The 16,367-nt window shown below is 44.4% G+C and overlaps 1 protein-coding gene across 1 annotated transcript in view; it reads left to right on the top strand.

Annotated features, from left to right (window-relative positions):
• Positions 1-16,367, top strand: part of LOC123507197 — a 336,550-nt gene that overhangs the window by 85,967 nt on the left and 234,216 nt on the right. Inside the window, exon 4 of the mRNA XM_045259927.1 lies at positions 561-725. Within this exon, the coding sequence (XP_045115862.1) occupies positions 561-725 (165 nt within the window). The remainder of the gene's footprint in view (positions 1-560; positions 726-16,367) is intronic.

Below are 16,367 nucleotides of genomic sequence, written 5' to 3'. Positions count from 1 at the left end.
AAAACATACTTTGACTTGAAAGTGAAGTGTTTCATGGAAATTACAAATAAATTATCACAATAATCACATTTTAACCAATGATTGTTATAAAAAAATATTTGATTATGAATTGATTATGATTATCACTGCAGAGTAAATTTTGATTATGACTAAACAAATTTAATGCTTTTTATTATGATTTGATTATGATTATGTAATCACAGCCTGACTTATGATTTTTGATTAGTAATCATAATCATGGCCATGCCTGCAAGACACATGTACTCCAATTTGGATGTTCCTTTTGACTTTTCTTTTGAACTAACACCAGTTAACATTTTTTTAATATGTTTTATTTATTTAATTTTTGCCTTGGCCAATGTCTTGTATATTAAGAAAAGATTAAGGTATTTTTCTTGTTTAAATGGATTTTTTCTCTTGAGTTTTTAATCTATGTTGACTCTTTGCCTTCAGATGCTTGCAAGAGCATTTCAGTCCATGATGACCATTGAAGTCTTGCATGTTTAGTGAAATGATAAACTAAAATTTTGTTTTTTCTCACATTGATCTCTTTCATACAGGTGACAGATGTCATTGCCAGAAATATCCCAAGTCTGACTGCGGATGACAGAAAAAAATTCAGATCTATTCTTAATGGTATGAAATTAAAGCCATCAGGGTTTTTTGACGTTTCATCTCAAGATCTTACAGAAGCAATGGATAGTGATGTTGATGAACTGTTGCAGGTAAGTACATGTTAGACCTTTTTAACCCTATTGTCTTTTTTGACAGGTGATAAGTAGGCTGTTCTAGCAGATTTGTTCAAAATTAAACAAATTCTAATTAAGAAAGTGTTAGGAAATACTATATCAATCAAAATTTGACTAGGAATGACCAATTATGATAAAAGATCTGTGAAAAGATTTGTCCTGTTTATGATATTTTATACATTTTTGGAGTGCTTGGAGAAACAATATGACAACAGATGAAAATCAGTGATAAGTTTCATTGCTGACAGCCACCTATTTGCCAGCTCTATGATAAATCTACCAGTGTTATTGCTATTGCATTTACCTAGTTGTGACATTCGGGAGAAGAGCTATGCTAGCGCTGTCCCATCTCTAAATCTACACCTAACCAACTTTTCTTTGAAATAATGGAAGTCTTTTGCACAGACTATCACCTCCAGTGTCCATGGCTCAATGCTTCTATTTGGAAAGTTAAACCACACATCTCTCCTGCACATTCATAAGTCTGATCCCAAAGTTTGAATACCATCTTAATTGCCACTCTCTGCACTTTTTCAAGCTTTTTTTTGTGTCCTTTACTGCATACTCCCATCTAGGCATTATTGCTGTAACTTATTTTTCTCATAATTTCCTTAACCCAAGTATACAAAACACTTTCCTCAACAAATTTATAGCTTTCCTGGTAATCTTGTTGATATGTTTGTCCTGTGACATGTTATCTGTAACTCACACTCCTAAGTCTTTTTGCTCCTATCTCATAAATGTAAGATTAAATAAGTACTTACAAAAGATGAAGTTTGATAGTGTTTTCACTAACATTTAAACTGCATCACTCAGGTATTAAATGAGATGCCTTCCGTGCACACCTCTCATCAGTCCTTCAGAAAGAAGGTTGGAGGAAGCTGCCAAATTTGTCAGTAAGCAAAGCTTAAAACCCCAAAGAAAGCCCCATAGGATAGGGTAGGGCAGGGAGGGTATTTAACACCTAAGTGATGCAGTTCAAATTTTTTTGAAATCACAATCAGACTTCATACTTGGTAAGGTCTTTTTTAATATTACGATTTCACTTCATGGAATTTAAACTGAGGAACTCAGTGAGAGCTTTAAATTGGTTTCTCCAACCTTCAAGACTCAACAAGTTAAACTTTAAAAAAATTCCAAGAGTCAAAGGGGAAAAATTAAACACAAAGTTTCCTGAATGCTGAATAACATGTAATAGAACTTGACACTTTGTACCAAACATAGGTAGCGGAAACAAGACCAACAGAAAGATACAATTGTACATAATGTAAAGTAGCAGACAAAACATAATTGTTAATATGGGTTTCAAAATGTAGATCCACAACTTTAAGCTTTATCATTGATAGACTGATGTTGATACCACCCTATGTCTTTCCATGTCCTTTCAGAGATGACCAACCCTTCAGGAAGTAAACAGATCATGCAGAGATGCCACAAATTGCCTGACTTGTGACCTTTCTAAGATTTCTGATTGGGGCAGAGAAAACATAGTAGTGTTCAATGCCTCATAAACTCAATTCCTCCATCTATCAGCTTGACACAACCTTCCAGATAACTATCCCCTCTTCTTCAATGATACTCAACTGTCCCTCTTCTTCTTCTGAATATCCTCGGTTTGTCCTTTACTCATAATCTAAATTAGAAACTTTACATCTCATCTCTTGTAAAACAGGCGTTCTGAGGCGTCTCTGCCAGTTTTTTCGGCTCTCCAACTGCTAACACTGTACAAGGGCCTCATCTGCCCTTATATAGAATACTCTTTGCATGTTTGGAGGACTCCTGCTCACACAGTTTTATTAGATAGGGTGGAATCAAAAGCTTTTCATCTCAACTCCCCCTCCTCTGATTGTGTTCAGCCTCTTTTTCTCTGCCAAAATGATGCATCCCTTGCTATCATTTATATCTATTTTCTTGGTAACTGCTCTTCTGATCCTACTAACTGCATGCCTCCCCTCTTCCTGTGGCCTCGCTTCACAAGGTTTTTTTCTTCCTCTCATCCTTATTCTGTCCAACTCTCTAACGCAAGAGTTAACCAGTACTCTCAATCATTTATACCTTTCTTTGGTATGCATCTGTATTTCCATCTTCCTATGACTTAACTTTTGAGAGGGAGTTTCAAGAAATTTGTCTCAGACTTTTTGCTAATTCTATTTTGACCTTTAAGGGAACTGGCATTCAAGTGGGCATTTTTTAAGATTTTTTGTTACCCTTGGCCGGCTTCCCTTGCATTAAAAAAAAGAAAAGAAAAATAGACAACACTGGCCCTGTTGATCGTGGACAAAATAGTTTGAAAGAGGCAACTTCAAATTCACCTTACAGGACGAGACTGACTTGTTGGAGGAGTGTGGGGGGGAAAAATTGAGAAGTCAATGACAGCATCTACTACCATATCCTGAGTCCAATGTCTTAATATGTCCTAAGAGGCCATACAGAAGGGAGTCTTGTGGTTAGGAAAAAAAAAGTGTTTGGCCTGCTAGTAGAATTAGTTCTGTTTAAGTAGTCTACAATAGTTGTGTGAACACATGAGAGTTTACCAAGGGGATAAGACACTAAACAAAGTTCAGCTAAATGATAAGTCTTCGGTGGATTGCCTATCCTGAAGGAAACTTTGGAATCTTAGATTGTTTATGTTTCTGATGTCCAATGAATGTAAGGCCTGACCACTTTACCCAGAAAGCAACAACATTAAAACTATAAGTTTCTGAGGCAGTTGAATATTTGACAGAGTAGAGATTGGCCCCAGAGACTTAATATAGGTGAGCAGTACTATTGCCTCAGCTTCTGGTGAGCACAGAAGTGAATGTTAAAATATACAGGTAGCACAGGGAGTCCAGATGGAAGGTCGATGATTTTGTAATATCTCCAGGTTGTAGGAATTAATTTCTCTGCCCGTCCACCCATTCCAGACACACTCTCTCTCTCTCTCTCTCTCTCTCTCTCTCTCTCTCTCTCTCTCTCTCTCTCTCTCTCTCTCTCTCTCTCTCTCTCTCTCTCTCTCTCTCTCTCTCTCTCTCTCTCTCTCCCTCTCCCTCCTCCTCCCTCCCTCCTCCTCCTCCTCCCTCCCTCCTCTCTCTCTCTCTCTCTCTCTCTCTCTCTCTCTCTCTCTCTCTCTCTCTCTCTCTCTCTCTCTCTCTCTCTTTTTTTTTTCATTTATACTGATCAAATGTACAGGGAAAACAACTTCTACATTACATAAGAACGTTGTTTTTACAGACTAAAGGGTACAGGGTTAGTGCAACCTATCTTAAAATCTGACCCTGGTGATGTATATTACATTCTGTATGTACAACAATAACTTATATTGTAATAACACTTGAATATACTACGTTCACTGTACATGATTCACCCTTGCCTCAGTAACCAATGGTTCACTTGCACTTTAAATGTCTGAGTGTTTGTGTCACTGAGGTTTATCTCCTGTGAGGCCAAAAGAGAGTTCCATTTCCTTGCACACGAGTTTATATATTGTCTCTGGTGATGCCATGTCCTGCATCGGGTCAACAGGAGCTCACCAGGTGTCTGGGTGACCATGTGGGTGGTGACCTGAGGGGAGCGTGCAGGCAGATGAAGCTCCTGCATGTGGCTCACTCTTTCCACCTGCACTTTGTACATCACCGTGAGTCCCGCCATGTCACGGCGATGCTGGAGGGTGTGGAGTCGTGGCTGCTGCCCAGCTGTGTCCCTGATAAGCCTTGCTGCTCGGTTCTGTACTTTGTCCAGGAGGGTGAGACGTTTGCTGGCGGAGCCGCCCCACTCAAGGCATGAGAACTCCAGGGAGGACCTTACTTGTGCTTTATAGAGCAGCTCTAGCCCCTCACCATCCAGCAACCACGACATTCTTCGGAGTGAGGCGAGCTTCCTGGAGGCTGCCCTGGCAAGGCACTCAATGTGGGTCCTGAAGGTCAATCCTTGGTCGTAGGTGACCCCCAGCACCTCTACCTCCTCTTGTGGTGAAAGTGTTGCCCCGTTGAAGTTTATGCGCATGGCTGAGCGTGACCTTCAGACGAGGAGCAGCTGTGTTTTCTGTAGGGCGAACTTAACTTGCCAGGTGTTGCCCCAGGCCACGATGCAGCTCAACCTGTCCTCCAGCTGCCTTGCTGCTTCAGGCTCCTCCTCTGCCTGGTAACTCTTAGTCAGAGTTACATCATCAGCCCTTGCACTGGGGATGAGGTGCAGCAGGTCGTTGATGTAGATTTTCCACAGCAGAGGGCCGAGGCAACTTCCCTGTGGTACACCTGCCTTGATGGGCTGCACCTCTGACTCCTGGCTGCTGACAGTCACTCTCAGGTGTCTGTTGCTGAGATAATCATCCAGCAGAGACAGGAGTGCACCATCAATGCCAGTTGCACGAATTTTAGTGATCAGGGCTTTGTGCCACACCTGGTCGAAAGCGCCTTCAATATCCAGTGCCACGACGGTTGTGGTCTTGCCCTGATCAAGTGCAGCACTCAATTGGGTGGCAAGCAGCAGATGTAGGTCTGACGCACAGAAAATGGTGTTTCTCTAGGTGCTCAGTGACCCTAGAGGTTATAATAGCCTCCAGAACCTTGCTGAGCACCGACAGTAAGGACACAGGGCGATAGTTTTTACACTGGTTCTTGCCTCCTTTTTTGTGAACTGGCACTACATTGCTCGTTTTCCAGGCTGCCGGCCACGTGCCGGACTCGAGACACCGAGTGAACAGTAAGGCGAGTGGTCGCGCCAGCTCATTAGCACACTGACGGAGCAAGCGAGGGGTTATATTTTCCGGCCCTGTCACCTTATTTTCATCCACTTCTAGAAGCTTCTTTTTCCTTACTTCGGATTCACTCGTTTTAACCCATAAGAGGTCAACATACCTTTACATCACATATACTCATCCTGGTCACCAAAAATCAATTTTTTGTTTATTGTTCCATATGTATGAAAATGATCACAAAACTAAAAAAAAATAAGTTAAAGTTCAAAATCGGCATTTTTAAATGTCCCGCTGGGGCTTTAAACTTGGCTCGCTGGGCGGTGCTGCCAGACGTACGATTTTTGTTTTTCTTGATTTTTTGTTGTTTCCCGACCTTTTAAGAGCTATAAATGATAATCTATGATAAGTAAGTGTATTATGGGTCCTTATTATCTAAGACAGTTGCATGTTTTCATATATAGTTAATTTCCATTTTTTTTAAATGAAGCAGTTTTATTACAAAATAATTATATTTTTTTGTCTAACACTACAAGTACCCTCTGGCTTCCTTCACATTATTTACACTATAAATGATAATCTATGACATAACAACTCATCAATCTCAGCGAAAGTTAGAGAGCGGTGACGCGTTCCTGCCATTGTGACTCATAGCCAAGTGATGGATGGGGACGCTCCGACGCGGGGAAGCAGCAGCGCGTGCGCAGTGAGAGGGGGTTGGGGGGGGAGGGCTCACGCACGTGTTCAAATGGCAGGAAGCCGTGCTAAAATATGCTAGACACATACAGAAAAATAATTCATGTAAGCAGAAGGCATTTGGTAGTAGTAGAAGGCGGGAAAGTGACGAACGTACTTGTACGTGATTGACCACAGGAAGTAACCTCCGATTTCACGTACTTGTACGTGATTGACCACATACGGGTTAACTTCCAGAAGTGTGTCCTTTATGGTGTGAGGCATCGTTGGTGGTGTCTTCTCAGGGTCGGGCACACTCATTTTTCCAGCAAAGTGTTTCGCCAGGAGGTTGGCCTTCTCATGTGCTGAGTGGGCCAGACTGCCATCCTCCTGCAAGAGGGATGAGATGCTGGCGCCTCTCTCCTCACCCTGCTGGTCTTTCACAATGCCCCACCACCTCTTCGTGCCCACCTGTCCGCCATGGAGCTTCCTCCTGAGGTCCTCCTTCCATTGCTCTGAGGCCCACTCTTGTGTGTGCCTCATTCTCAGGGAGGCTGCTCTGTGACGTTTTTTGTTGCCCTCTTTCGGATGCCTCTTGTAGGCTTTCCATGCCCGGTATTTGTCGTCAGAGGCTTCTCGGCACGCAGGTCCAAACCAGGGCTGGTCAGAGGGCTTGGTGGTGTGAGAGGAGTGTGGTACCCAGCGCTCTTGTAAGGTGAATAGCAGCTCTGAGAACTGCCTCACCTGCTGGTTGACATCTCCACTCAGAACAGCTCCCCAGTTCGTCCTTCTCAGGTCCTCCCTTAAGGCTCCCCAGTCTGTGGCTTCCCACTTCCACAGAGTGCGGGAGAGGTTCTCCTCACGTTGGCATCTGAAGTGGAATTTGGTGATGACAGCTACATGATCTGAGGTGCCTATAAAGTCCAAGGGTGAACACTGAACATCACTGGGGGGAAGATCGGTCACCACAGGGTCAAGACATGACCCAGAGACATGAGTGGGGAAGGTGACATGATTATGTAGGTCATGTACCACCAGTAGCGTGTTAAATGAGGCGTGCACTGTGTGTGGGTTCAAGTCACCTACAATTATCACTCCCTCACACTGGTTGGCCGTCAACAATAGGTCCAGGTTTTCTGTGAGGTAGTCTGTTATCGCTGCGCCTTGAGAAGGAGGACGATAACAGCCAATGCACAGTACACTTCTACCCACACTGTCTATTATTTTCCAAAATAGCATTTCCAGGTCACTGGGCATGTTCGTGGGAGACTCTACCACCTGAACGTTAACACACTCTTTATAACAGAAGGCCACGCCACCTCCCCATGTGGAGCGGTCTTTTCTGATCCAGGGCGAGTAACCCCGGACGCGGGCGTAGCTTGGAGGTATGTTGTCGTCCAGGAAGGTCTCGCACACGAATACAATGTCTGCCTTGTTCCTGGTTATGGCTCTGTGAGTGAGCTCCCCAATGTTGGTATGGAACCCTCTCACATTGGCCGACACTATCGTCAGTTCACTGTTGAGCGGAGTGTGGCGGCGCCAGGTAGTAGGGGTGTCCGGCGCCATAGTGAGCTGGGAAGGCAGGTGTGGCTGCAGGCCACTGTGGTGGTGAGGAGCTGTGAGGAGCCATGAGTGGAGCCCTTGTGTGTCTCAGCAGAGGAAGCTGCCAAGCAACACTTCTCAGGGCGACTAGTGTTTCCTGACCATTCTGCCTCACTGCCTGCACTAACTCCTGCTGTCTCACGTCCGCAATCCTGATCCTACAGGTGGCGGAGGAATGGTGGTGGCCTTGACAGTAATCACAGACCTGCCTTGGGCACTGATCCCGAGTGTGTCCCTGACGTTTGCACTGAGGGCACTTGGTCTGCTGCTGTCTCGCCTGAATCATCTCCTGTCGTGACTGCTGCTGCTGACGCTCGGATGATGATTCACTGGAGTCGGAGTTCCTTCCTGTGGCCGTATTCCTCATCTTCTTTCGCTTAGGGCGGTGTTGCCTGCCAGCAGAGCTGCTTTGTGTGGTGGCAGGATATTCCCCTCTTGTTTGGGGCACACCTTGCTGTAGCGTTGATGCAGGGTATGGCGGGACAGGAGGTTCTGGGGTGTGTTGGGGTTGGGGTGGGTTGGGTAGGGGAGTTTGGGAGTTGGGAGGTAGTGTGTTGTTAGAGGAGGGGGTTGGGTGAGGTAGTGCAGCAATGTCGAGTGAGGTAGGAGGGGTAGGAGGAGTAGAGGATGAAGGAGGGTTCAGTTGGGCAGAGGAGGAGGGTAGGAGAGGAATAGAGGTTTTGGGCGGGGAGGAAGGTGTAGGTGGGGTGGGGATAGTAGAGGAAGAGACAGAGGTGTTGGGTGGGGAGAAAGGTGTTGGTGGGGTGGGGAGGGTAGGGAGTTGAACAGAGGTGTTGGGTGGGGAGGAATGTGTAGGTGGGGAGGAGAGGGTAGGGAGTAGGACAGAGGTGTTAGGCGTAGGCGGGTTGGGGATGGTAGAGAGAGGGACAGTGGTGTTGGGTGAGGAAGAGAGGGGGGGATGTAAGGGAAGGAGAAGAGAAGAAATCACACTCCCCTGAGCCCACAGTCACAGTCTCACCTGTTTCGCTCACAATTTTATGAGGACGAGCCGTGCACGCTACTGTCTGTTGCACCAGGCCCTCACTAGCGAGGGTGGCTAGGAGAGTGTCCACTATAGACACTGCCTCTACTAGCACTACCCGCTTGTCAGCAAGACCCGCCGTGACGGATCTGTAGCAGCTCAGCTGAGGCGAGCTCCTTTTGAAGGTTCCTGGCGATTTTCATCAGTTCCTCCTTCTGTAGGTCTCCTAAGTCGTCCTGAGGCTCCTCTACACTTTGTTGCGGGGCGGAGTCTGTCTGGGTTTGGAGATCAGTATTTGCCTGGTGATTTCTTGAGTAAGGAGTCACAGGGTCGCTGATCCCCGCCAGATCACGGAGCTGTGCGGTGTTGCCACAGCTGAACTCTGTTGCCACGCCCAGACAATTCACGTGACAGATGTTTGGACACCCTTCCTTAGTGCATTCCTTCACTGGCTGTAGTGACTCTTTGCAGCCACATACTGCACACCAAACAGCTGGTCTATATCCACTGATGCCATTGGGTCTTTTGATGCGGTGTTCAAAACATTCGGACACCATACCTGGATGAGCCATTTGGTATGTGAGCCAGGAATGCTGGGAGAGAGAGGGAGGTGTCGTGTGGGGGTAAGGAGTACTGGCTGACAATGGGGTGGAGGGTCGCGGTCAGGTCAAGCTAATCCCTTGTCAAGGTCACTCTGTGTGATACAGGCTTCCGCACTTCCACGTGCAGTTTCCTGTTTTCAAACTTCATTCACTGTTTTAGCCACTATAGCACTGAATTCCTTCACTTAGTATATATCCTCGCACTGGTGTAACACTCACGGACACTGCTAATCACTTTTCGGAGGTGTGGTCCTCGAGTATCTCTCTCTCTCTCTCTCTCTCTCTCTCTCTCTCTCTCTCTCTCTCTCTCTCTCTCTCTCTCTCTCTCTCTCTCTCTCTCTCTCTCTCTCTCTCTCTCTCTCATATCTTTACACTCATAGTATTTATTAACATCATAGTGCTGATAAGATGATGGTGATGATATTAATGATGATGGTGATAATAGTAATGATGATGGTGTGATAGTAATGATGATAATGATGCTGCTGTTACTGCTGTTGCTGCTGCTGCTGCTGCTGAGAGTTTTTGCTGATATTGAATGGAGAAACATTATATATGGAATGACAATTAAAGGGAAATATGAAATGTTCATACAGAAATATAATGGAGTAAAGAAATACGTATCTATTTACAGAGTTAAGAGAAATATATATATTGTTACGTTCACCGGTTAAACTGGTAAGATTGGCATCGGGGAGCCGGTGAACAATAACAATAAAAAAAAAACACTGCAGGTTCAACTGGTGAGGAAATGCAAAAGGGGGTCACTTTAAAAAGCTATTTTAATAACCCATAATGAAATTGACACATATATAACAAGAAACATAAAACACAGATATATAACATGAAACACAGGAAAATGACATACACATATACATATAACACAGTAATAAATACAACAATAAATAACCCAACTTAATACCTAACAATAATCCTAATCCTATATAGAGGCAATGTGGAAAACACGGACGAGGGGAAGTGATACTTATGCGGTGTCGCAGTGGTGAAGTGCTGGGTGATGGTTGATCCCACGGTAGACCCAAGAGGCGTTGTGTTCACTGGTTGAGGCTTGGATCTCAACTTGCTTTTCAGAAAACCAAGAGCTGGCTCAACACTTTCGGTTGAGTCGAAAGTTGAGTAGCGGGGCTTCATGAAACGGTGACGTGGAAGGTTTACGAGACGGTGATGTGGAAGGGGAGGCGGAGAGGTGGCGAACGAGGTAACAAGCGGAGGAGGTGATGGTAGTAATGTATGTTACGGGCGGGCGTAACATTTCCTCCCCTAAGACCTCCGTAATGGGCTCATGAAGGAGGTGAGACGGAGATCTTGATAAGGCGTCGGCGATGATGTTGTCCACCCCTTGATATGGTGGACTTCAAGTTGAAGGGTTGAGTTAACAAGGCCCACCTAAGAATGCGTTGGTTTCGGTTCTTCATGGCGTGAAGGAAGGCCAGAGGATTGTGATCGGTGAAGACCTTCGTAGTTTGAGGACCAGGATGAAGATAGCACTCAAAACGTTGGAGCGCCAGGACGAGTGCCAGAGCCTCCTTCTCGATGGTGGAGTAGTTGAGTTGATGTTTTTTCAGCTTGGCGGAGTGATAGGCGATGGGATGGAGGATGCCGCTTGTAGGGTCCGTTTGTAGTAGGACAGCACCGACTCCAACTCCACTCGCGTCCACTTGTAGATGGAAGGGGCAGGAGTGATCCGGCGTCCAGACCACTGGCTACGAGGAGAGAAACGCCTTGAGGTGTTGGAAGGCTTGGTCACAGGTCGGGGTCCAGTGGAAGGGGACGGAAGTGCTGATAAGGTCCGTCAGGGGGGCGGCCAGGGTGGAGAAGTTCCTACAGAAGCGTCTGTAGAAACCAGCCATCCCCAAGAACCTCATGAGAGCTTTCCTGGTGGTAGGGACAGGGAAGCTAAGGATGGCCTCCACGTTGGCTCTCTTGGGGTGAACCTTGCCGTTCCCACCACATGTCCCAGGTAGACCACCGTAGACTTCCGAAGGTGGACTTGGCCAGGTTGATTGTAAGCCCGGCTTCCTGCAACCGACCCATCAGCCTCCGAAGACGGGTCAGATGTGTCGCCCAGTCGTCCGCAGTCACCACCAGGTCGTCCAGATATGCAGATGTTCCCTCCAAGTCCTGAGTGATGTAATTTATAGCCCTCTGGAAGGTGGCGGGAGCATTAGACAAGCCAAAGGGCATCACTGTGTATTGGTATAGTCCGAAGGGGGTGATGAAGGCGGATATTATTTGGGCCTCGTCTGAGAGGGGGAAGTAACCTTTAAGTAAGTCTATAGTGGTTACAAATTTGGCTACTCCTATACTATCTATAAGGTCCTCTATCAAGGGCAATGGGTAGGAGTCTGGCACCGTCACTTTATTTAATTTCCTGTAGTCGGTGAATATCAAAATCAAGTGACTACTACCATCTGGCTTAGATGAAAGCAGGTAAATAACAGCATCTGGTTTGTGGAATGATATGAGTAAATAGTGGGCAAAATGGCCAAGCCTATAAAGGTATACATCTCACCAACATTAGTTTCCTTCAAACCAGATCCAGATGAGAAGCCATGGTCACTAGCTTCAGCATCTGACAGGCTGTCAGCTTCCTCTGCAATGTTAAGTTGTGGAGATATACTAGGTTCTGCAAGGTGATGACAGAGCAGATAGTCTACCTCTTTTTCATCAAGTCTCTTTTAATGGGTGAAATGCGATAGGCTGGTTGTCTTATAGGCTTGATGTCATTAGATATTAATGTTATGTCATGTTGGATAGTATTACAAACTCCTGGAAGGTCACCTGTGATTTCAGAAAAGTCTAGCAATAACTTTTAAGATCAGACTGTTGTGAAGGTGTTAAGGAAAGAAACACCTCATCAAGGTTGGACATGATTTGGCTGTTTGAGGGCGTCCTTTAGGTGACGAGAAGAGGAATTCGATGTCGGACTCTTCCTCGGGGGGCACAGGACCAGACTCCTTCCCTACCAGACATACAGGTACAGTGCGAGACAAGTCGTCCTCTGGTTCTCTGGAGTGGTAAGGTTTCATTAGATTAATATGAACTAGTTGGGAATCCTTACAACGGTCAGGAGTGTGGACCACATAATTTAATGGACTTAGTTTTTGAGCCACAACATAAGGTCCCATGAACTTACTGTGAAGAGCATTGCCTGGAGTGGGAGAAAAGTAAAACCTTGTCTCCTGGTTTGAAACTTCTCATGACAGATTTGGGAAGAGAATTCTGTTGCATTTTAGTTTGAGATTTGAGGAAGTTTGATTTAGCAAAGATCTGACTTCACTGATTTTATTCTTAAGGTTACTGATGTAGTCAGACACACTGGGGCTTGAAGGAGTATTTTGAGTAAACCATTGATCCTTTAATATTTTGAGAGGCCCCTGATCTGTCTACCATAGAGTAATTCAAAGGGAGTAACCTAAAGAATCTTGAGGAGATTCTCTTAAAGCGAAGAGAAGGAAAGAAATACTTTCATCCCAGTCTCCTTGATGCTCCAAGCAATACTTCTTCATCATGGATTTTAATGTTTGGTGAAACCGCTCCAGACAGCCTTGGGATTGGGGTGGTAAGCCGAGGAGGTAACATGGTCGATGTTTAGCTCATTCACTATCTGTTGGAAAAAATGGCTAGTGAAATTGCTACCCTTGTCAGACTGAATTTGTTTTGGAATTCCTACCGAGGTGAAAAAATGTATTAGATGTTTTACAATGGTCTTTGATGTGATGTTCTTAAGAGGAATGCTTCAGGGTACCTGGTAGTGGGATCCATGAGGGTTAACAAATACTGATTCCCTCGTTTGGTTTTGGGTAAGGGCCCTACGCAGTCTAGAATGATCTTTTCGAAGGGCTCCGTCTGAACTGGAATAGGCGTCAGAGGAGCTGGCACAAGGCGTTCGTTAGGCTTACCCACAATTTGACATATGTGACATGTTTTTACATAGTGTGACACATCCTTTTCATTCCTGGCCAAAAAAATGTTGAAGAGCCTTCTTGTAGGTTTTTTGGATGCCTAGATGACCTGACAATCCATCATGAGCTAGTTCTATAATGGCTGGTCTTACAGACAAGGGATGACAACTTGATGTGTTTCTGACCAGGTGTCTAGTTGTTTCAGTTCAGGAGGTCTGTAGGCATGCATCAGGACTCCTTCCTGATAATAAAAACAAGGCAATTTAGACATATCCTTTGTCTCACTGGCAACATGTCTGATCTTAGCCAAAGTGAGATCCTGTTCCTGAGCATTAATCAAATTCTCCTTTGAAATGATGTTATTGTACAAGTTGTCAGTAGAGGCAATCATTGGTGGAGGAGGTGGTGAAAGGGCAGGGGACTTGGACTGAGACCTGGTGACTGCACACACTGGGAAGAAGTGAGGGGATGTTTCGTCCAGGGTCTTAGTGGGACTTTCTGTTAAGGGAGAATCAAGAACAATTAAGTTTGGAACAGCCAAGTTACCCGCAAGATCATTACCCAGTACAAGATGTACCCCGGTACTGGCAGTTCACCAGGTTTAATGGCTACCACAACCTCTCCTGAAATGAACGGGCACTGTAAGCTAATTTTAGCCAAGGGATAGGAGAGCTGTGATTCGAGACCTGTAAGGATCACCTTCTCCCAGTGAAAGCCTGTTTGATGTTAGGGATGACATCTTCCCTTAAGATGGATTGGGCAGCACCTGTATCACGCAGAACCTTGATATTTATTGCCTTGTCTTTACCATCAGTCAGGGACACTTTACCTTGATACATGTACGAGTCATAAAGTTCTAGAGGAGAGTCGACAGGGTTAGCTAGGGCCACTGGTTTCTTGTTCTCAAATGTGTTAGGTTTAGGGGCCACAAAAGAAAGTTGACGTTGAGAACCCTTGCAATTTGGGTGTCTACATTTCTGGATCGTGTGACCTGGCTTCTTACAGTATGTACACCAGGGGGAATTATATGCATTTGGCGAGAATCCGGTCAGCTTACCACCAAAGGAGGACCTAACATTAGATAGTGAACCACGACCTCTACTACCCAGGGATCCCATCAACAAAGCAAACGCATCAGCCACTTTAGCGGCAGACATAAGATCACTCTTTTCCCGTTCTTCCACATGCCTCAGAATATTAAAGGGTAACTTGTTCTTCCATTCTTCCAGGACCATTAGATTGAGCAACTCCGAAAAGGTGGTAATGTTAAGGGCGGCTAACCATTTCTTAAATTGTCTTAGTTTCTCACTAGCAAATTCAACATATGTGTGAGACTCTGGTTTCACATACTTTCGAAACTGTTGTCTGTATCCATCAGAAGTGATAGAGTAGGCGTCTAGAATGTTACCTTTGATATCTTCATATTCTACCTCATCACTAAGGCCGTTGTATACCCTATAAGCTTTTCCTACTAGCTTAGGGACAAGGAGAGACACCCACTGATCCTTGGGCCATTTATTCCTATTAGCAATGCTCTCAAAAGCGCGAAATGACCCGTCAACATCAGATTCATCAAAAGGGGGAACTAGCGGAGCAGCTGTAGCTTGCTAACTGTTTCTTTATATCTATTTCTTCCCCTCTAAACTTAGCGTCATTTCGTAGGGCTAACTCCTGAATTTCTAACTCTTTCTCCTGCCTTCTAAGTTGTAACTGAAATTCTCTCTTCCTTTTCTGCCTGTAGTTGCATTTCTTTTGCTTCTTTTCTGCCTGTAGTTGCATTTGTTTTTCCGTAATTCTATCTCTTTATCTTTATCTTCTTTTTCTGCCTGTAGTTGCATTTGTTTTCATGCATCCGGTATTCTAGTTTAAGCTTCTCAATTTCCCATTGACTTATCCTACTCTTATCCTGTTCTTCCTGGGGACTGTGTATTATAGTCCTCGTAGAGGCTGACATGGGAGTTAACTCTTCTATGGCATTTCCTAGCAACTGACCTTCTTGCACTAGATGTTCAACAACTACATTCTTAATGACCTCTTTAGTCATCTGAGACGTGATGGGAACATCAAAATGTTTAGCGATGGTCTTCCATTGGTCCTTCTTGATATTAGCATCTTTAAGTTGTTCCAGAGAAGGGTCGGCACAAAAATCTTCAACGTTAAACTGAGCGGAAGCCATATTAAATAGATGTTAAACCACAAAAAAAAAAAATGATAAGCGAATTACTTAAGTGAGGAACTTGGCAGAATGATAATAAAGCCAACCTTGGAAATTACCTAGATTATACTTAAGTAAACACTTATGAGTACAATCACTAATGAGGGGTAAACTAGAGAGTTACGGCATTAAGAGGGATCCGGATTACTCTAGTTACGAGACTTGAGTGAGGAGCAATTGTACTGAGACTTGTTATTGATAAGGAGGCGGATTAGTCTGAGAGACTAGTTAAAATGGCCGATTCTAACTAGCGAGAAAAATGATCCATGAAGTGAGGGATTGAGGGTTCGCATGAACATATGATGATCCCAACACTTGGATAACACTTATTACACACCTGCCTATGTGCAAGAAATAGAGATAAGTGCTATCGGTGAACACGCCTTTCTACCTGGTTTCCTGCTCTACCACTGCTATGCGATACCAATGAAAGTCACGAAGCACATTTTAACCCAAAAGGAGCTACTTGATCGCACAAAGGTAAATTTAAACCACACGCAGAGTAAGTCACAGAAAAAAAACACATCAAGTCACAACACCACAGAAACAAAAAAATAATGTAATCACAGAAAAAAAAGTCACTGGAAAAATGGAACACTGAACATGGGTTATAATAGTCCTGTCACGGTCGCCAATTGTTACGTTCACCGGTTAAACTGGTAAGATTGGCATCGGGGAGCCGATGAACAATAACAATAAAAGAAAAACACTGCAGGTTCAACTGGTGAGGAAATGCAAAAGGGGGTCACTTTAAAAAGCTATTTTAATAACCCATAATGAAATTGACACATATATAACAAGAAACATGAAACACAGATATATAACATGAAATACAGGAAAATGAAATACACATATACATATAACACAGTAATAAATACAACAATAAATAACCCAACTTAATACCTAACAATAATCCTAATCCTATATAGAGGCAATGTGGA

This window comes from Portunus trituberculatus, chromosome 1 (genome assembly GCF_017591435.1).
Source record: "Portunus trituberculatus isolate SZX2019 chromosome 1, ASM1759143v1, whole genome shotgun sequence".
In the NCBI taxonomy this organism is placed as follows: Eukaryota; Metazoa; Arthropoda; class Malacostraca; order Decapoda; family Portunidae; genus Portunus; species Portunus trituberculatus.
The sequence above is the reverse complement of the archived record's forward strand: the minus strand, read 5'-3'. Positions and strand labels throughout refer to the sequence as shown.